We start from the raw sequence: 21,998 nt of genomic DNA, 5'->3' as shown, positions 1-21,998 counted from the left end.
GAAAACTTGGTAGGTGTGTTGCAGGAAGACACTATGTGGTGTGGTCGGGTGGCAGTTGACGAGGGGCGGGTGGTGGGGTGTGTAGTGTTGGGTGTGAGAGGGAGAAGCGGGGGAGGGGTGAGCAGAAGGAAGACATGATGTTGTCGTTGCGGGTAGCGGGGTTCTGAGTCTGGGTTGTGATAGGGGGAAGAGGGGAGATGGGTCATAGGAAGACTCGACCTGATGTAGTAGAGTGGCGGGTGATAGGAAGATGTGGACTGATAGGTGTAAAAATGCCACACTGTCTGCGGTAAATAATGTGCAATTTTATAACATCCGGATCTTTAACAGTTGTAAGCGTATTATTTTCTAATGTGTTTCTTCAGTAACCGTAAGAACAACTTTTGTAGAATAAACCCCAAGTTTGATATGCATATTCTCCTTGCCATCAGTGTCACCGCGAGGACAGGACTTTATTAGGACACTTCATACGTGAAGGAGCGATCGGAACAACAGCAAGAAGTACCTCTCTGCTGTGCGACGTTGCATGGACACATTAACTGTGAGTCACTTAAATAGAGTGAGGATTTGTGGGAATATCGCCAATCATCAAGATGTCGGGCAATTCAAATCTGAAAAATGAAAGTCCAAATATCCGACCATCGAGAAAGAATAATAACAACGTGGAAGATGTGGTGTCCTTGGAAATGACGCACCTCTTTATGTTGGGGCTTAAGCGGAACAAACAAGCAAAGGAAGGCTTCTCTATGATAGACCTTATCAACACACAGCTCACTCAAACAAGGATAAAGCAGATTGAAAGAATTGAGCAGACACTTCTTTGTCAGTGTGCAGAAATAAGCAGCAGATATAAAAATACACATATAGATGACCTGGACGCTTTTTGTACCCAAACATTCAGGTTGGCTTTGTTTAAAAAAGAATTAGTTAACAATAACATCGATGTTCATGAGAGTTTAACCAAATTTGATGAGGAAGAGGTTGCATCTTATGAGGTAGTTAGATGCTCTTTAGATGTAACGGTTGCTAACAAAGGGGAGAATTTTGACGAACTAAACAAAAGGCAACAGCGACGTCGCCTGACACAGATCAAGAATCGATCACAGAAGAGTCTTTCTTTTCTGGCGGAGTACCGGCTTTCACCCAAAGACCTAGTCATGACCTCGCCGATAGGCACAGAGTACAGGGTTTGCTTTGATGCAGATGGCCAGAAACGCTTGGAGCCCGAGAACCTCCGCACTCTTGTTGGTCTCATGGACAGGTTTTGTGTAAGTGAAGCTGCTTATCACGAACTTGCACAATTGTATCCGAACCTACCCCGCACGCATACTGTCATCAATGCCCGCCGACAGATGACCGCTACCCTCAACATCGAACGAGTACCAGGCGATGTCAACGGAGCACTGGTAAGCTTCAGATGTGAACTTCACAAAAAATTACAAGACGTCTTGAAAGAAAATCCCGACCAGAATAAAGTTATGGTTCAGTTAAGCATGGATGGAACGCACGTCAGTCGCATATCCAACTATGTGGTGTTTTCATTTCGGTTGGTGGACATGTCGGATAGCTGCTCCGCTGACAGTATTAAAACTCTGGCAATCTTAAACTGCAGAGAAGACTATATTAAACTGAAAACTTCCTTGCAACCTTTATTCGAAGAAATTAACTCAGTAATTGAAGATGGCTATGTGAATGTAGATGACAAAGCTATAGGAGTTAAGATTGTTTTCTGTGCTGACATGAAGATGATCCTGACAATTCTTGGACTGGGAGGAATCTCCTGCAATCACGCCTGTGTCTGGTGCTTGATGCACAGAGGTGACAGACACAACATGGAACATCCACTGGACTACTTCAACAGCGACGACATGAAGAGGAACTGGCAACAAATGACAGAACATGCTGTGAAATGTGAGTTTGGGGTACAACACACTCCTCTCTTGAAAATAGAAGTGGAGGACTATGTACTAGATGAGCTACATCTTCTGCTACGAATTACTGATCTTCTGGAGAGGAACCTGATTGATGAGGTAAAAACCCGAGATGAAGAAGAAAGAACCTCGAAAGGACAACCTACACATATGGACAAACTTGTCAAGTCCATAAAAGACTGTGGAGTATCTTTTTCGTTTTGGCAGGATAAGGAAACCAGGAAACTAAAATGGACGAGTTTGAATGGTCAGGAAAAAAGAAAACTTTTGGCTAAACTCCCACAAACATTAAAAGGGAAGCTTAGACCAAACACAGAGGAGAGAGTCTTAAGACTGTGGTCTTTGTTGTTTGTTATACATACCAAAATCACATCCCCCGAGTCTGTGGATGCACAAGAAGTGTTTGAATTATCCAGAAATTGGGTAAAAATTTTCTTATCACTTGACAAACACTTATCAGGATACAACGAAAGGAACATAACTCCATATGTCCATTGCATGGTGTATCACGTACCCTTCATGATACAAAAATTTGGTACTTTGAGGTCGTTCAGCTGCCAAGCTTTCGAGAAGCGCAATGATGTGATTAAGAAGATACATCAGCGGAAATCAAACAAATGGGACCCCACTGTTGAAGCTCTTCAGATCTGCAAACGCATGGAAGAAAGCTCCAAGTCTACACGAGACAAGCGTCAATACATAAAGAGAAAACCTGAGTACTGGAACGAGGAAATCCAACAAAACCGACGTGCGAAGCGAGCAAAACTAGATCTGATAAACTGCCAACCTGTTGAAGCAGTTGTATTGGAGAGCATGAATGAACCGGAATTGAGAGACTATATTGAGGGAAAGGGTATCAAAACCAAAGCCAGAAGTCGGGGCTGGCTTCTGAAAGAGGCAAAGCGTCTTGATATATAACTTTGTGACTGTCGCATATACTGTGACAGGCTTTGAAAGTGATACAGTGATTTCAAGCAAGTATTCAGTTTCTATTCAAGGACCATTGTTATTCAATGTTCCTCTCGTGTGTCTAGTGGTATTGTATCATTTGTAGGTCGCTCAAAGTCGCGCTTACTCGGCGTGTCTAGGCACGAACCATTTCCCAGGGAAATAGGCCTCTTGCACACGGTGTCTCGTATTTAGAATACTAACAGCTTTGACACAAATGTCATATAAGTGGTGAATACAAAAGTTGCTAAGAGGATATTTAATAAGTTTAACTACTGGACCGCGTCAATATTACCTTACATACAATCACGTCCATAAAACTGTCGCATTTATCACTTCGTTCAGAATAGACTCTGAATGTGTACACAAGTGCTTGAACGATTTTGTAAAATCGAAATCGTTCTCAGGTCTGCATGTCTATGCACGAACGATCGCGTCTTGAATATGTATGTACAAAATGCTTATCTTAATTAATTACAGTCAGTCATAAATTCCCTGTCCTGATTTTGTAAGAAAAACAATATCAATATATCAGTGTAAGACACATTTACAAGGAAGCAATGCTATATATTTTCGCCGGCTATATTTAACATTTGACACTTATTTTACCACGGTTACCGGACATGTTATTAATCTTAGACTCACACCTCAAATGTCACACGTTTCCTTAGCTAATGGGGAATGCAAAAAAGGCATTTCAACATTTTACAAAGCATAAGGGACCTGAATGAAATTTAAAATTATTATGAATGATAAATATATGAGAGGTGCCAGTTACATTTGCCCCTTGATTATATAACCACGTGACTTATTATCTGACCCCCACGATCTGCTCCTGTGTCACAAACCAGAAGTATTGCCGATATCGTGAAGCTAAGGATATCCTTGAATGTTTTAAGAACAGGACGATCTTGTCAAAACAATATGTATAATATTGATATTATATAAGTCATAACAAGGCAAATATGTGACAGACATATTCGCTTGTTTCATGATTTTTTCATGATGTTTGACACAGACAAACGCCTTTGACTATGCACATGGGGATTTATCATGGATCACCCACTTAGAATTAGGCGTCTGGATGAATATCTACGAGCCATCAGATCAATGTCAATCAAGATTGAATACACTGTGCCAGTTAAGCAGTATACAGTTGTTATCCACCCTTTATAGTCAGGTGTACAGCAATGATGTGTCCTTCCGCCTATACCGTTTGCAATGTGTAAGAGAGGATCTTTTGAATACAACCAAGGCTCAAGTGGTCGCGTGACAGCTACTGTTACGTCGAGGGGACAGGGAGAGGTGCGTGACGTATCTCAGCTGAAAGTCGAAACCATGTGTGGGCACGTGTGCGTATTGTTCTGTACAGTAAAGCCTACTTCAAGCAATCGCCCGCTCAAACATGATTGCCACGTCGTCTGTACAATACTGTTACGCAAGCTGAGTGGCGGAACCAGAGGAGGGGGTGTGTGTGTCAGAAGTTAATGTTTTGCAATGGCGGAGTCAAGGTGGAGTTACACACACACACACACACACACACACACACACACACACACACACACACACACACACACACACACACACACACACACACACACACACACACACACACACACACACACACACACACACACACACACACACACACACACACACACTTTGAAAATTTCTGGATCCGCCTAGCTTAGCTTGTGTATCGTTTAGAGAATGTCACTGCATAAATAATACATGTGACTCACGAAACACACTTGTGCAGGTTTGACTATGAACTATATTAGCGAAAGACGTAGGGTGCTTGTAAAACGCTCCAGTGCACTTGTCGAAAGGTGATATCTTCACGCGTTGGTTGGTTTGTTGTTGTTTAACCAAGTCAGCGAGCCTGACTACCCGATCCCGCTAGTCGCCTTTTACGACAATCATGGGTTACTGATCATGATCAATTCTAACTCAGATCGTCACAGGTCGATATCGTCACGGACTCTAATTGAATATCTCAGTGTTATGTTTTATTTATTTGTATTTCAGTGTTGATGTTTATTACCTTTAAATGTGTTTCAATACATTATTCTTTTGAGTAATTGGAGCAAGTTGAGTTTCAGTTTGAGTCACATGGAAAAAACAGATGCCATTAAAATGCTCTATTCTGCTCGTGGACCATGGTATTAATTCTATTGCGTATAGATTTCTGCATTAATATATTGCTGTGGGGATAGCCTCGCGGTTAACACTGAAGACTCTCATGAACACGATATGTAACGCCTATTTCTAGCGTCCCATGCCGTTATATTGCTGAAATATTAGTACACTAAAAGAGGCGAAAGACCATTGAATTCTCACTCATTCAAATACAGGAGACACAGGTTTTGGCAACACAAGTAAACAATACTGTCCCCAGCCAGCTTATCGATCTACCGACTGTTCAATATCTATTGTACTGGCGACATGCTTACCCTACGCTCGATTATTTGCTAAGCAATACTGTCAACAGTCCGCATATTATAGGATATTTATGTAGCGCACGTATCCACGCAACTAGTACATGCTCAAGGCGCTGGTATCGATCCACCGAGTGAATGAGTGAGTGAGTAACGAGTGAGTGAAGAGTGTGAATTCTTACTGTCAATCGAGTACTGCCATGGGTGCATATTATCATCGTTGTATTTATTGCTATTATTACTGCTCTTGTAATATCTTGTGAACTTGGTTCATTTTGGAATACAGTTATAATTACTGCTCTTGTAATATCTTGTGAACTTAGTTCATTTTGGAATACAGTTGTTAATTACAGCACATTTCTTTGTTGTTTGTTAATTGGCAGGGATGTCTAAACAAGAGGAATTTAAGAGCCAAGGAGAAACGAATATATGTCAAATATTTATCAGAGTAGTAGATACAATAGCGGTCCGAGACCAAGTCCAACAAAAGCCTCTGTAAAGCTTTATTTCACAAATAAAGCTTTTGTCAGGCCCTTAGATCTCACCCCCCATTGTCTACTACTTTTGAACCCCCCAGTTAATTTCCCGGCCCCACGTGACACAATAGTGCCGCTATGACCGCGAACTAGCACTTGACACTATGTCGCGTTGACCTCGATGAAACAGTTTAATGTGAATCGCCTATGATTTCTTTGGTGTTCATAATAAAGGCTTGCTGGGCTTTCCGTACCCCCTGTTCTATGTACTTTTTTTTCTCGTCTTTGCTGATGGCAGACTTACGAGACTTGGACCGGATTTCTTGTTTCTTCTTACGGTACTTGTCGAGTTCAGAGAGGATTGAACGAAATTCCTCCTCTGAGATCTTACTGTCAGTGAGTGCCGAGGAAATACGCTCACTTACCGTGTTCAGCTTTGCTTCGGCTAGAACCCTGATCTCATCGTGTTTCAATGCCTCACGATGCAGTCTGCGTGATGCAAACTTAAACACCAACCCTGCCACCCCTACAACCCCAGCTGTTATTTCAATGCCTAGCACTATAGGTGCGGCCACGATGGTGGCTAACAACCCAACACCTGCCGCCCCTAGTCCAATGCTGGTTGCCATAAGGGCAGTATCAGTCCCGTCCACGATATTGAAAGCTCTATGGTACTTCTTAATAGTGCTTTCCGCGTGTCGCGGTCTTGTTCTAGTTGGCGTTTTACACCACATAACTGTCTCAAGTGGAATCCGTCTACGGTTTCCAGGGTCTTTGCGACTTCCTCTACGACTGGGTACAGACCCATCCTGTGTGCATATAATATATCTTATGAGATATTTTCTAATTGTGTGCTATTTAATCGTTCCTGAACGTATTTGAGACTTACAAGGTGCAGACTCTCAGGCAGGGAAATAGGTGAGAGGATAATAGGCTCCTCTGCTCTCACACGAACCCCAGGGAGGCTTACTAAGGGGTCGAAGCCCGGTTGTACGACGATACAGCAACGTTGGCCACCGTGTATGGCGTGCCATTGTATTGTCAACCCGAGTAAAAGTGGTAGTGCTGAACTATAAAGGGTTCCCCCGAAATGGACTTCTATGATGAGTGTGGAGGGTAGGGTCACATATATAAGCTTCAAATGGGAATTGGGGGTGTAAAACCTTAATTAATTATTTTTGATTGAAACAAACATGTTGCTCGTTCGATCTGGGGTTAGCGGGACACCTACATCAGGCCCCGGAATGAAAACCCCGAGAGAGGTACCGTTATTCCTAATTTCGGAGACATAGCCATCTTTGTTTAAAGAGATATAAGGTGCGGTGAGGGTCATGTTGATCAACCATTTGGGCTCCCTAAGGACGTCTGCCAGAGGCTGCCGCACGTACACGCCGTTTCTTAAGCGTAGGACGTACGAGGTGTCTTCGTCGCCAGGCTGATCGAACCCCTCTATGCCTCTTAGACCCACGAGTGTGATGTTTGGTAAATGATCGGCCATTTCCGCCCGCCTATACACGTTATCTTTTAAGCGTAGGACGTACAAGGTGTCTTCCTCGCCGGGCTGATCGAATCCCTCTATGCCTCCTAGACCCCCGAGTGTGATTTTGGGTAGATGATCGGCCATTGCCGCCCGCCTATACACGTTATCTTTCAAGTGTAGGACGTACAAGGCATCTTCCTCGCTGGGCAGATCGAACCCCTCCATGTCTCCTAGATCGTTAAGTGTGGCGTTGGGTCGATGACAATTGGGCATTGCTATAATACTATTACGAGATAGTTTCCAATTGTTTTTCTGATAATTTCTCAGGGGTGCACTTCACCCCCATGAAGTGTATGTTGTTGGGTAGGAAGATCTTGGTGAGTGATATCGTGTCTTCCACGGTCACGGTGACCCCCTGCAGACTGGTGTGGGAGTAGACACCCACCCGCACGTAAACAGTGCAAACCTGATACTAGTGCCGTTTCACCCACCAGAGTTTGATCCCCTTCACGATTTCGACTTCATCCGGGGATGGTTCCCCTAGGTAGACTTTGATGACCAGCGTGGAGTTCGCCGGTAGGCTCGCCAGGATGTTGACCACGCCAACGAATTCAGACACCAACTGCAATGCCCCGTCTTGCACTCCCGGTTTACTCGATAGCATGTGGGCTGCCATACTGGCGACTGGGCTGATGATTACGCTACGTCTCTGCGCCGGGACATAAGCCACGAGCAGGGTTCCGTTGTTCACGACTTTGTTTAGGTAGTTGTCTTTGTTCTCTGTGAACACGTAGGGGAGCCGAGCCTAATATTGAGAAACCAATCGTGAAAGGGTAACAACACCCACTTGTCATCGTCGGTGAAGACGAGCGTATATGGCTTGTTTCTGGCGACGGTCGTTATCTCAACATCTTCTTTGTCGAACAGTTTGCCTCCGAACGATGGGTATACCATCCATTTATCATCACCGGTGCGGACTAGGGTGTACCGAGTGTTGACGGTCGCTCCTAAGGTATCTACTATATCACCTAGGGTTCTACCGGATGGGACTTCAACGCGTTTGTAAATGTTGTTTTTCAGTTGCAAGACATACAATTTACCATCTATTCCGGGGTCATCGAATCCACGTGTGTCCCCGAGGTTGGAGATCCCCGCATTGACGCTTTTTTCAACCTCATTCCGGGACCTTGTATAGTCATTTTATGTGCAGCGTTATGCTGAGGTATCCTATATTCACAGGATTATGATTTATATCTAACACCGATATTACCAGCCCAGGGATGTTGCCCCGAGTTAACCTCTAATACTACCGTCGTTGTATTTCTCCGTTTTCACCGGTACGCCTCTCAGTATTGTGGAAGGATGGCCACGTTGAATGTTGTCCGTTGTGCTCAGCTGACCGAGATGAACGCACTGCTCTCGGTACGGTACTAGGTCTGGTAACTTCGTGCCTGTGACGGTAGTTGTTGGTTTTATCTGATCAGGCGGCATACCGAGTGTCCTCGCCAATGGCCGGCCGAGCCTCAAGGGGTTTATTCCGTTGTTGATTAACACCACTGTGCCATTTGAATCGTTCATCTTGAGTTTGGCCCCCAAGGGTTTGAAGACCTTTTCGCTTAGCGAGCACACGCTGTAGTAGCCGTTGGTTATCTGGTTGCGGGCGCCACTGACGAACAGCTTGTTGTTGTTGAAGTTGGTGTTAGTCTTTTTTCATGATATCGACCCCCGGGTGAGCCTTCAATCGTAGCGTGCGCTTCTTATCGACGGTAAACTTGGCATAGTCTCGTACCAACGGCTTGATGTTGTCCCTAATTTCAACTGCATTGTAATAATCGTCGACGGCCAGCTGTACAAGTTCAGCACTTAAGGGGTTGTTCATGAATGTGGTGTCATCGTAACCCACATCAGCACCAGCACCCATATCATCCATCGGGATGTCCTCATGGACGCCTTCAGCCATTATTTATATTAAACTTTTATATTTTATCTATATAACAATGTATGGTAGGAAACTAGATCCTTTCCGAAGATCAAGAGAGCCTCCAGGCGTCAGAGCCTCGCGCCAGTCGGTGACCATCACCAACAATCCCAGCAAGATAGACCAGAACCAAACGCTGCTGGTTAGATTCCCAAACCTGGGTGAGAAGGACCTCATCGTACCAGGCACGGTTCGACTGACGTTCAACCTCACGTTGACTTCCGACAATGACAAACGCGAGCTAGTGCGGAACGTAGGTCGAGCCATCATCAAGAAAACCACTATCAAGATCAGCGGTAACGAGGTGCTGAGCATCGACGACAGCGACGTCTTTCACTGCTACGGGGACCTCTGGAAAAGCGAGGGAGAACGCGTCAATGACGTGTACCAAGGTATCAGCAAATCGACTTGGTTGCGCGTGGGGTACGGCTTCATGGCAGACCAACTAGACAAGATCTCGAACGGTGAAAAGGCCATCGCCCAAGCGTACGGGAACAGGTTCTGCGTGCCGCTCGACTTCGAGTTGCTCACGGGACACGTGCCGTTTTACCAGGCTGCGCTGGGTGATAGGCTTGAATACGAGCACACGTTTAACGACTACCGCAAAGTCGTGCGTACGCCGAACGGTGATGAGGCCAGTTACACCATCAACAACATCTCTCTGGAGTTCGACATGGTCACTGGCCCGGAGCTGGCCAGGCAGGTTCGAAACCAGTACTCGGGGAAGGTGGCCATCCTGTATGATAGGGTACTGAGGCATAGAGCGGTCGTGCGGGATAAGAGCGACACGCTGTGGAACATCAACCTAAACATGCCAGCGCGATCGATGAAAGGTATCCTGATCGTCCCCGTGGAGGATTATGAGCCGTTCCGAAGGGACAGCGAGAAGTTTTTCAACCCTGCAATTGAAAAGGTGGAAGTGACCATCGAGGGCGTGCCCAACCAGCTGTTCAGCGCTGGTATGAGGGCACACCAGCAGTGGGACGAGATAATGAAACTACCGACCTGGCACCAACACGTCATCAAGGACCTGGACCTACCCACCGTGCAGATCGGTGAATACCTGACCACCAACTATGCGCTGTGGTTGGACATGCGATCCACGGACAACAATAAATTGCATGGTAGTGGGCGTCGCATTGATAATGGCAGCGAGGGGATAACCATCCAGATTACCAAGAAGGCTCAACCCACGGGCAAGTTGAAATTATATCTGTACGTTATTATGGACGCGCAACTTAATATAGAGAATGGGAGATTCGTGCAAGCCATCTATTGATTTGCCTGGCGGCAAGCCATCTATTGATTTACCCGTGACCCGCACTGCGCCATAGTGTGCGGACAGACTGGTTGTGGGAAGACCGTTTTCATGCTGGATATGTTGGAGTGGTACTACCGGGATGTGTTTGACAACATCGTTATCATGTGCCCTACTTTGCACATGAATAGAACGTACACGGAAAGACCTTGGGTGATGACGGACCCGGACGTACACAGAGTCGACCCGGGAACACGTCTGCAGGAATGGTTGAAAGCTTATCACAACAAATTCAAGGGGGAGTCGACGCTGTTCATACTGGATGACTGCAGCGCTATCAGACTATGCTATAATACCTGGCCTTCTCCGGCCGGCACGCAAAGCACAGCGTCTGGGTACTAACGCAGAAGTTCAACTCGGTGTTGAAAGACCTCAGGGAGCAGACACGATGGGTGGCCTTATTCCACTGCAAGGACAGGGATTCGTTCGAGGAGTGTTTGAGAGAGAACGATGTGATGAATAAACATGATAGGGAATCGGTGAAGAAACAGCTCGCTGAAACTAAACATGCTAAGCTCGTGCTCAAGACCGACCAACCTGTGGTCTATAGGGTGTTACCACAGCCCGAATCCCCACGTGCAGGCGTCCAATCAGTAGCATATCGACCGTAAAACAGCGGTGGTGGTCGGGGGATCGCGGTTGGACTGGGTCTCATTTGGTTAAAAATTCCTTAGCCGCTACGTACACCAGACCCGCCACGGCGATGATGGCTGCCCACAGGTTTTGACCGAGCCACGTGACGGTTTTAGCCAGCGTGCTGAGCAGCCACGAGACGATGCTACCCAGGATGCCGGGCAGGGCTTCAGCGGCCTTACCAGCGAGTTTAGCCAGGGCCTCCCCGAGGGATTTCAGGTGTTTTTTTATCCAGTCTCTGACGCCACCAGTGGGTGTACCACCTGGTGTACCACTGCCGCTGGCAGGCATCAGCGACACGACCAGTGTTGATATGATGAAGCCCAATGCAGTCAGAATGTTGGCGATAGTAATCCCTTGCTCTTGGAATGAGGATTCGGATCCTGTTGGCCAACGTGGTGTCTTCATTTAGGACTCGATCGATGGTTTCCCGCACGCGGCTGATCTTGGATTGAAGCTGTTTCCAGAAGCGGATTCCAACCGAGTCCGTCTATCATCTTGTAAGCCACGCTGCCGTTTCTCGATACGGCGCTTCATATCCTCGTCCTCGGTGAGTTTTACTTTCTCGCGAGCGATGTGCTCATCGAGTTCGTTCAGTTTCCCCATGTTGTTCACGAGTTCTCCGCGTACACGTTTCAAGGCTTCGTCTAGGCCTCGCAGTTCTCGAACAGGAAATTCGAAACCAGGCAAGGGTTTGTCATGGTACGTGGCCAATATTTTTTCGATACTGTCTGATGTTTCTTTAGCACGTTGGGGTACATCCCCGGTATTGCTGAGTTCGGTCCTGGCTGCTTGCAGATCTTGGACGACCTTCGGGGGAAGCTTAGGTCATGCGCCACCGTAATCTATGAAGCCTAGTTCCTCACGGATCAGTTGACTTCCACCAGGGCGACCGGTGAGTGTTGACAAAGCATACGGCCCTTTCTCGTCTTTTTTCATGATATCGACCCCCGGGTGAGCCTTCAATCGTAGCGTGCGCTTCTTATCGACGGTAAACTTGGCATAGTCTCGTACCAACGGCTTGATGTTGTCCCTAATTTCAACTGCATTGTAATAATCGTCGACGGCCGGCTGTACAAGTTCAGCACTTAAGGGGTTGTTCGTGAATGTGGTGTCATCGTAACCCACATCAGCACCAGCACCTATATCATCCATCGGGATGTCCTCATGGACGCCTTCAGCCATTATTTATATTAAACTTTTATATTTTATCTATATAACAATGTATGGTAGGAAACTAGATCCTTTCCGAAGATCAAGAGAGCCTCCAGGCGTCAGAGCCTCGCGCCAGTCGGTGACCATCACCAACAATCCCAGCAAGATAGACCAGAACCAAACGCTGCTGGTTAGATTCCCAAACCTGGGTGAGAAGGACCTCATCGTACCAGGCACGGTTCGACTGACGTTCAACCTCACGTTGACTTCCGACAATGACAAACGCGAGCTAGTGCGGAACGTAGGTCGAGCCATCATCAAGAAAACCACTATCAAGATCAGCGGTAACGAGGTGCTGAGCATCGACGACAGCGACGTCTTTCACTGCTACGGGGACCTCTGGAAAAGCGAGGGAGAACGGCGTCAATGACGGTACCAAGGTATCAGCAAATCGACTTGGTTGCGTGCGGAGTGCGGCTTCATGGCAGACCAACTAGACAAGATCTCGAACGGTGAAAAGGCCATCGCCCAAGTGTACAGGAACAGGTTCTGCGTGCCGCTCGACTTCGAGTTGCTCACGGGACACGCGCCGTTTTACCAGGCTGCGCTGGGTGATAGGCTTGAATACGAGCACACGTTTAACGACTACCGCAAAGTCGTGCGTACGCCGAACGGTGATGAGGCCAGTTACACCATCAACAACATCTCTCTGGAGTTCGACATGGTCACTGGCCCGGAGCTGGCCAGGCAGGTTCGAAACCAGTACTCGGGGAAGGTGGCCAACCTGTATGATAGGGTACTGAGGCAAAGAGCGGTCGTGGGGGATAAGAGCGACACGCTGTGGAACATCAACCTAAACGTGCCAGCGCGATCGATGAAAGGTATCCTGATCGTCCCCGTGGAGGATTATGAGCCGTTCCGAAGGGACAGCGAGAAGTTTTTCAATCCTGCAATTGAAAAAGTGGAAGTGACCATCGAGGGCGTGCCCAACCAGCTGTTCAGCGCTGGTATGAGGGCACACCAGCAGTGGGACGAGATAATGAAACTACCGACCTGGCACCAACACGTCATCAAGGACCTGGACCTACCCACCGTGCAGATCGGTGAATACCTGACCACCAACTATGCGCTGTGGTTGGACATGCGATCCACGGACAACGATAAATTGCATGGTAGTGGGCGTCGCATTGATAATGGCAGCGAGGGGATAACCATCCAGATTACCAAGAAGGCTCAACCCACGGGCAAGTTGAAATTATATCTGTACGTTATTATGGACGCGCAACTTAATATAGAGAATGGGAGATTCGTGCAAGCCATCTATTGATTTGCCTGGCGGCAAGCCATCTATTGATTTACCCGTGACCCGCACTGCGCCATAGTGTGCGGACAGACTGGTTGTGGGAAGACCGTTTTCATGCTGGATATGTTGGAGGGGTACTACCGGGATGTGTTTGATAACATCGTTATCATGTGCCCTACTTTGCACATGAATAGAACGTACACGGAAAGACCTTGGGTGATGACGGACCCGGACGTACACAGAGTCGACCCGGGAACACGTCTGCAGGAATGGTTGAAAGCTTATCACAACAAATTCAAGGGGGAGTCGACGCTGTTCATACTGGATGACTGCAGCGCTATCAGACTATGCTATAATACCTGGCCTTCTCCGGCCGGCACGCAAAGCACAGCGTCTGGGTACTAACGCAGAAGTTCAACTCGGTGTTGAAAGACCTCAGGGAGCAGACACGATGGGTGGCCTTATTCCACTGCAAGGACAGGGATTCGTTCGAGGAGTGTTTGAGAGAGAACGATGTGATGAATAAACATGATAGGGAATCGGTGAAGAAACAGCTCGCTGAAACTAAACATGCTAAGCTCGTGCTCAAGACCGACCAACCTGTGGTCTATAGGGTGTTTTAGTGAGCAAATGCTTAGCAAAGTTTAGCCATGCTTAGCAAATGCTTAGCAAAGCTTAGCGTTTAGCACTTAGCAGTTATAGTTATAGTTATGGTTGTTTTTGAAGTGCTCGTCGTGTGCAACTTAACTTTCATTTCGCTGTGTTTCACCTGCATCGGGTATTATATTATTAAAACTAAAACTTGCTTATTACATTATAAGATGGAGCGTGATGAATTGCTAGAACAACTGTTGGTGGAGGGGGATAAGCGAGGGGACGATGACAAGACTGAGAGACTGGTAGCGTTGGCTGTTGGTGGTAAAGCCAAACAATACTTTGGGGACTACACTCCCGATAAAATTCACAAAATGTCAACCGAAGAAATTGATAAGCTGTACGCGAGATACGAGACTAGGCTCGTGGCCGAGATGACAAAGACTATAGGATCGGCTATGACCCAGATCTACACTGGTCTAGTGTCGTACTTCGTTCCCATTCCCCAGGAACGTCGACTTTACCTGTGGGAGCCTTGAGCCTGTATGAGCTGCGTGCTGTACCACAAATACGGTATGTTTTTACCCCGGTGACGGCGGCGATTATCACAGCAAAGCATTGCCAATTTAAGGAGGGGAAAAATAATCATAATAGTATACAAGATAGATGCTGCCCAAGAAGTGACAAAGGAGGTTAACCCTCCAGAGGAAACCCCACCCCAGGAGGGAAACCCTCCACAGGAGGTGAATCCTACAGTCGCCAGGCAGAAGAACCCTAAGAGAGTAGCTGCCGGTAAAAAAGGTGGTCTAACCAACATAAAAGTAACTACACGTGGAGCCAGGCTCCACTCCTGTGGATTGCAGGCGCAACTGCTGCCGTGGCTCTCTCATTATTGTTATATAATAAACAACCACCCCGGGAGGGTATCCCTCCCCCCACAATTAGAGGTCAACCCACATATCATGTTATAAATATATATTTTTATATCATATACATAATGTCTGAGGGTAAAACGTTCGTCAACGATGCATACCACGCCACCGTGGTCGCCAGTCTAGCCATAGGGTACGCTCGGTTGACCAAAATGGTGCTTAAACAACCGACTATCAAGCTAGATTTCAACCTGCAGGATATGGGTATGCTCATAATGAACCTTGGCATGGTGATGGCCACCAAGGACATCCTAGTAAAACAAGGGATCCTACCGGAAAATATTTTGAAGTAAATGTAACTATATATAGGATGGCTACGATCGCCATGATTGTCAGCGGGGCGTTAGTAAACGCCCTGGCATTTTCCGGGAGTAATTTCCTCTTCTCGAAACTATGGGAGTCGAACGCGGCCGAGATACAAGCTGAACGGAAGCGCCACGACCTGGCATTTGAGAAATTTCAAGCAGCGCAAGCCGCGTACGCGAAGACACGTGTACAGAGGATCGATTAAATTAACGAACAACTCCATCGTGAGAACCATGCCGTTAAAACATTCCATGATGTCGAAGCCGGAGCGAGAGAATTATACCTGCTAACCGGTAAACAGCTAGAACCACTCCATAAGCCCCCACTCGCTCAGTACTGCAAACCATCCCCGGGGCAAAAAGACATTTATGGTTGCAAAACAATTGGACTAAGTACTCATATAAGTATACCAAAGATGAGACCCGCCCCGTACCGATGCCAATACATACTTATGGGGAAGACTGAGGCTTGCGGTAGGAGATGCAGGACTGAGGGGTACTGTTCTGTGTGTGGTGTTGGGGTGAAAGGTCACTACTGCCTATGCAAAGCTCACGGAGCAAACATAGTCAGACATCATCTTATCTACGAGAAGAAAAAAGACTACAGAAAAGAACGTAGGCGCCTCCTCAGGATAGAGGTGTAATTAGAGATTATTTACAAGTATAAAAATAATGAATAGCTGGCGAATTGAACATGTATCTATTACTGATGCCAAGCCTCTTATCATTAACAAACTCGGAAAATTGGGACATATCAACTGTCAAATGATGATTGTTGTAAATCAGGATGTCTTCAGAGAGTATAGTTTGACTGAATCAGTTGATTTACATTCATATCAGCGACATTCTGGAAATAATAAAACGGGAATACGACACTTAGCCAATAATCGATACGGTTATTATTGGTGATTAAATTGTTTGAGTTACCTTCCCGGCGGCCCAATTAGAGATTGATCTAGTTATGATATAGCCTTCAACGTCTTTGGGCACGAAGGAAACAAAACGATCGTGCACAGGGTCAGTCTAATGTTGGGTCGCCGCGTGATCAATATATTCATGATCAGGCGAGGTGCAGACATGAACTTGAGGGGGCTGCTTTACAGTGCTTTGTAAACAAGTTGTTTTGTAGCGTTCATAGCTGAAACGTCGAACTCTCAAGCGTCTTCGGTTACTGAAACAACGGAAAATGGATTCATCAGAAAATAATATTTTGTTCCACTGCAGCAGCCGAAAATGTTTGACCCGTTTAGACCATGAAAATCGCTGTTTTCTTTGCTTCTTATTGAGAAGAGGTTTTCTGGCAGGGACGAAACATTTTTACCCACATTTTTGTAGTCTACGAGAGATAATCATCAGACGAACCTGTTTACTCACTGATTGCTTTAGTCGACCATGAATAATGTTCAGTGTAGCATATCTATCCTGATTATTCGGTCTTCACGTCTTGAAATACACCGAGGTCTGCCTGACCTTGGCAAATCTTTAATACGGCCAGATTCTTTGTATTTCTTACAACTTGATCATACCTCTAACTAGGGGTGGGTATTGCAGAGAATTTTCATATTGCGATATATTGCGATGCGGAAGCATATATTGCCATCTGTATTGCAATATATTGCAAGGATTATTTTTTTAACAAAAAATACTTATAATCGAGTTAATGCTTGATTATAAAGCAAAAACACAACAAAATCACTATGATTAACCTTTTATAAAAACTTTTAATCATGACAAAATAAAAATGTAAGTAGCATTTGGCACTAATGAAACAGGGAAAAGAACAATTCAAAAAACGGAAATATCCGAAGATTTCCAACTGTTACAAATTTTTCCGAATGCATGTCAAAATACCAGTTTTCGATCAGCGTATCGCAATACGTATCGTTTTCATGTCTGAACCGGTAAATACCCGTAAACCGGCTATATTGCGCAGCCCTACCTCTAACTGAGACATCACTCTTGTATTATCTCGCCATAAACTTCTGAATGGTACTCCATGTATTCCCTGCATCCCTCAATGTCACAAGCTTACTCCGTTCCATGTTTGTCCAGTTTCTGTTCTTTGCCTGATCCATTCTGTAAACAAATCACGATAGTTTATTATCGAGACAATGTGTTTTACCAAATGTTTCTAAACGAAGACATAAAGCTTCCCAGAAACGAAAAAATATACTTTTAAACAGAAGAGTTCAGATTTCTACCAGAGAAGACTTTAAACTCCTAAATATGATGTAATGAAATTTGTAACTGTTCTTTCTTTCTCTAACAGTATAGTTTAAGTATGTCCTAACAAATGTTGATTACATAATTTAAGAATAATAACGAAATAATAGTATAACTCACCTTTCTGTCTTGATGATCGCAGCTCCTGAATTTCATCCTCGGATACCGATGCTGTAACAAAGGCGTGACTAAGCTGTTTAAACGCACAACAATGATGCGAAAACACAACTTGAGCTCATTTGCATACGTAATTTACGAATAGGATTTACAAACAGACACTGGAATTCAATTAAAAGCAGTCGCCTAGGCTTTTTGACACGCTCTTGATGAGATATGGTGTCAAAAGTCATACACGCATAGACGACACAAGGCGATTGAAGAAAGCTTGGGGAATGTTGTGCCATGTCTGAACCAATGCTTTTCCCAATTCAGCTAACGTCAATGGTTTATTCTGGGCTTGACGTAAACGTATCTCCATTTCATCCCAAGCGTGCTCGATTTCCTTCATGTAAGCCGTGCATGACGTACGCACAGTTTAGGTTGAAATTAACGTGTTTCCACAACATTCAGTGGCTCGATTCACATTTCTTCAACTTTCAATATCAGGTGTGTGAACTTCAGGTGTCAAAAAGCATACAAAAAGTGAGTACGGTCATTGTGCACAAAGTGGCATCAAATGCCACGCAAAGTGCTTTTCTACATGTTTATTTTACGGTTACTTTTATAACTTCTATATTATTTTTATAATTTTATATTATGTACAGTTACTTTTTTCCGTTAGTATATGTAAAACTTCGGGCTCGGTGATTATTCGGTCTATTTTAAAATCGAAGAAATATTGACAGATGATATTACAGAAATCATACCATTTAGCGTATATACATGTAACAATTGTAACACTTGATTGGCTAATAATACTGTGTTGTCACTTCAGTTTGGACTGCACTTTGAAACTTGTCACGTTTAGATTTAAAGTGAAATGTTGACCACTAAAGAGCACCAGTTCAGCAGTTGCTTTAAGTAAACTAAACATGTTTAATAAGGCTTTTGGAAGTGGCCAAATGTAACATACATGTATGTCATATTGGGATTACACTTGAACCATTTGACCACTTTCTAAATGGAATTGCGTATGCTTAGCTTTCGGTCGTGGGAGCCGTGCTAGTTTACACGTATCAGAGGAGAACACAAAGTACCTGATCTAGACTACCAGTTGCCCGACTTCCATATGTCGTGGAAGCCCAGGTGGCTGACTTTGTGTCTGACGGCGTGGGTTCGAATCCCGGGTGGAACTAAACCTAACAAAACTACTCGCCTCTTTCCGTGACCTACAAGAAGACTCGTACCCCTATCGTACGCCATTATTGCCAAGAATCGTGGCAAACCAATCAAATCGCGCGTAGTAAAACGCATTTCGAAGCATGAAAATGGCGGCACCGTTGAAGTTTGAAACTTCGCTAAACTATGCAAAGCACAATTTAAACATAAACTTTGAGCTAAAGGATCAGAAACTTTAAACACTGAAACATATTTACAAAGGGAATGACTGTATTGCTGTTTTGCCCACGGGATATAGGATATTCTAGGAGCCATGTTTGGAAATTCAGAGTTATCTTTCCTTGGTAATAGTACTAGACTATTTTCATCTCCATGCCCGTTTGCGCTTAGACAGGGCCCAGTCGTAAACATGGCCACGAGAGGGGTACGAGACGCCATCCGGCTTGCCGGAATGACACGAGTACCTACGAACAATTTTTGGCCTCGTGGGACGACATCCTGCTATGTTTTGTTCTTCATTATGCGGAAGCTTAACATCCATACATTCTCTCTCTTGTGGGTATCACTTCTAACTGTCACTCAAAGACTTGATGGAATAGATTGGTCATTAGCGATGTATCCCTCTTACGTCAACAGACATCCACATACATATATGGAACACTACCTATGAGTCCTGTCACCGAAATACATTGATCGGTTATATATGATTTTGAGTTTTGAAGGATTTTGTTTGTGGGATACATAGCAAAAGATTTTACGGGCTCCTCCGATTGTGAGCGATCTAGCATTGGACAGAGTCATTTATGTACTGCAGCGACAGTGGGTGAGTGAGTGAGTTTAGCTTTACGCCACTTTTTGCCATATTCCAGTAGAAACGTAATTTCTTTGATAGCGTTATAGGCTGTCCTTCACTTTTTTTCACTTAAAGGCAATGTAAACATTTAAGTATTCGGCGTAAAATGCCTAATTGTTGTGTATATCAATATTATCTTTGAACGTGTAATACACTATGAGTTGTTCACTGATCACGAGGGGGACATGGGTTGATGTACTCTCTATGTTTATTTAAGGGAACGTAAACAAACATCGAGGGTACATCAACCCGAGGCACCAGTGAACAACGTACTTATCTTACCGAACATCTCAATGTTAATTTTGAACTGTTTGAAGCACTGCCATCGGATCATAAGAAGGAGTACCAGAGTTAGGCAAATAGACTAAACTAGATTTTCAGATGACATAGAATCTAGCAGACGACAAGAAAAACAAATTTAGAGTTATCTCATCGTAATTGAGATGTTAAAACATCAGTAATTTCCGTACATCATGCGTGACTCAGTTATTCGAGAAAAAGAATTACTAACACGAAGTATCAAATGAGTTCGGTATTCCCAGCGGGCAACATGGGGAATGTTACTCGCTTGTAAGCGGGGTAGATTAAAAATAATAGAAGAGCGCTCAGTCAATCAGAAAACGACATTTATGCTTGAGGTAAGATGAAATATACTGTCCATGATCAGAAACCCTTCTGGGTGTGCACTGAAAACACAACATATATGTGCTCCGTGTATGTCAAGTGGTATAGCGTAATTTTTCCAAACTTGAAACGTTATCTCAATTAGCAATCTCAATCTTAACAAATGAAACTTTATACATTATCACATTTACAACACAGTTATCTCCCTTCGTTTACGCTAAGCTATTTCTGCGGCGATGAGATTCCGTACCGATTGCTTCATACATCTCTATTAACGCGAGTTGCAGCCCTGACACGGCTTACCGCTGTCACAGGGAGTTATGACAGATATATGCTTCAAACATATAGAGTGGTGGCTTCAGTCACAGTCTATGCGGAGAGAGGTGGTTCGAACCCGGTTGCGCTATGCCAAAAGACGTTAAATGACGCCATGGGTTATAATGTCGATGGGCATTAGAGAGATATACCAGCAGGTTTGAAGTCTCATGAGTTGGTTCCTAGTGAAGCCTACAAGCACAGGTGTGGCTCTGCTAAGGGATGGCACTACACTTGTTGAGTTTGCTGGGGAGGTGGAAACTTTGTTTTGATAGGCGGTGTACTTCAGAAGACGTCAGTGGTGATTTTCATCATTTGGGACATTTGGTTTTGCTGTGTGTGTCAGTAGTTACTGCACATTCAAGCGAAGGTAGAATCTGTTACAAAATTCCTTTTCAAAACAAGAAAGGAATTTCTGGTAATGGTTGGTTACTGCCATATATACTCATGCCAATAATGGTTGTCACCACCACTAATATTCTAGCAATATCACGACTGGCGGACACCAGAAATGGGCTTCACACTTTGTACACATATGGGGAATCGAACCACTTCAACCACTAGGCTACCTCTTTTAAGGCACTAAATCACACCACACTTCTCTAAACATAAATAATGCGTTTCTCTCAATAACACAAAATATCAGCCCTCAGGGAAGCTACATAGACTTTAATAATAAAAACACACGTACTTAGATTACAGTATTAAATTAAAAAGTTCATATTAATTAAATGGACTCTCGCGCCCTCTACCGACCGAACATTATTTCAAGCGGAATCCATAGAGTTATGTCCCTTGCAGCGCTCTTTACGAATATCTACGCACAACTTGTGATTGAAACCAGTACAGAGCAATTGTTGGCCCTCCATATATGGCAAGTGTTCTCTGTTTGGAAGCTGTTCGACTAGAAGATTCAATTATTAATTTCAGGCAAATCGTAAGGGTAATAATTATTTTATTGCATCAACAGGAAGCTAAAGTGAGTGCATATGCGAGCAAAATCAGCTTTTAGCAATATTCCAGCAATATCACGGCGGGGTACACGAGAAATGGGCTTGACACATCGTACCCATGTGGGGAATCGAACCAGTGTCTTCGGCGTGACGAGCAAACGCTTTAACCACTGTGCTACCCCACCGCCCGAGTGCATATGCCCCAATATGGATACCAAGGGGTCAATTTTGTCGAAAATCTCTGACATTGTGCCCTTAAGG

The 21,998-nt window shown here is 44.8% G+C and overlaps 1 protein-coding gene and 1 long non-coding RNA gene across 3 annotated transcripts in view; one reads left to right on the top strand and one right to left on the bottom strand.

Moving 5' to 3' along the window:
- The window catches only part of LOC124266631, a 34,713-nt gene extending 29,044 nt beyond the window's left edge, over window positions 1-5,669 (top strand). For both annotated transcript variants that reach the window (XM_046701433.1, XM_046701432.1), the window contains exon 2: window positions 432-5,669. In XM_046701433.1, coding sequence (XP_046557389.1) covers window positions 594-2,849 — 2,256 coding nt within the window. In that variant the 5' untranslated portion in view covers window positions 432-593 and the 3' untranslated portion in view covers window positions 2,850-5,669. The remainder of the gene's footprint in view (window positions 1-431) is intronic.
- On the bottom strand, window positions 2,774-20,642 carry LOC124266632. The gene is made up of 4 exons (XR_006895803.1): window positions 20,631-20,642; window positions 19,559-19,560; window positions 12,614-12,623; window positions 2,774-2,849 (listed from the first exon to the last, which is right to left on the bottom strand). It is a non-coding gene; the product is annotated as an uncharacterized LOC124266632 (long non-coding RNA).
- Window positions 20,643-21,998: the final 1,356 nt, after the last annotated feature.

This window comes from Haliotis rubra, unplaced genomic scaffold (genome assembly GCF_003918875.1).
Source record: "Haliotis rubra isolate DU_JTF1 unplaced genomic scaffold, ASM391887v1 Scf127, whole genome shotgun sequence".
In the NCBI taxonomy this organism is placed as follows: Eukaryota; Metazoa; Mollusca; class Gastropoda; order Lepetellida; family Haliotidae; genus Haliotis; species Haliotis rubra.
The sequence above is the reverse complement of the archived record's forward strand: the minus strand, read 5'-3'. Positions and strand labels throughout refer to the sequence as shown.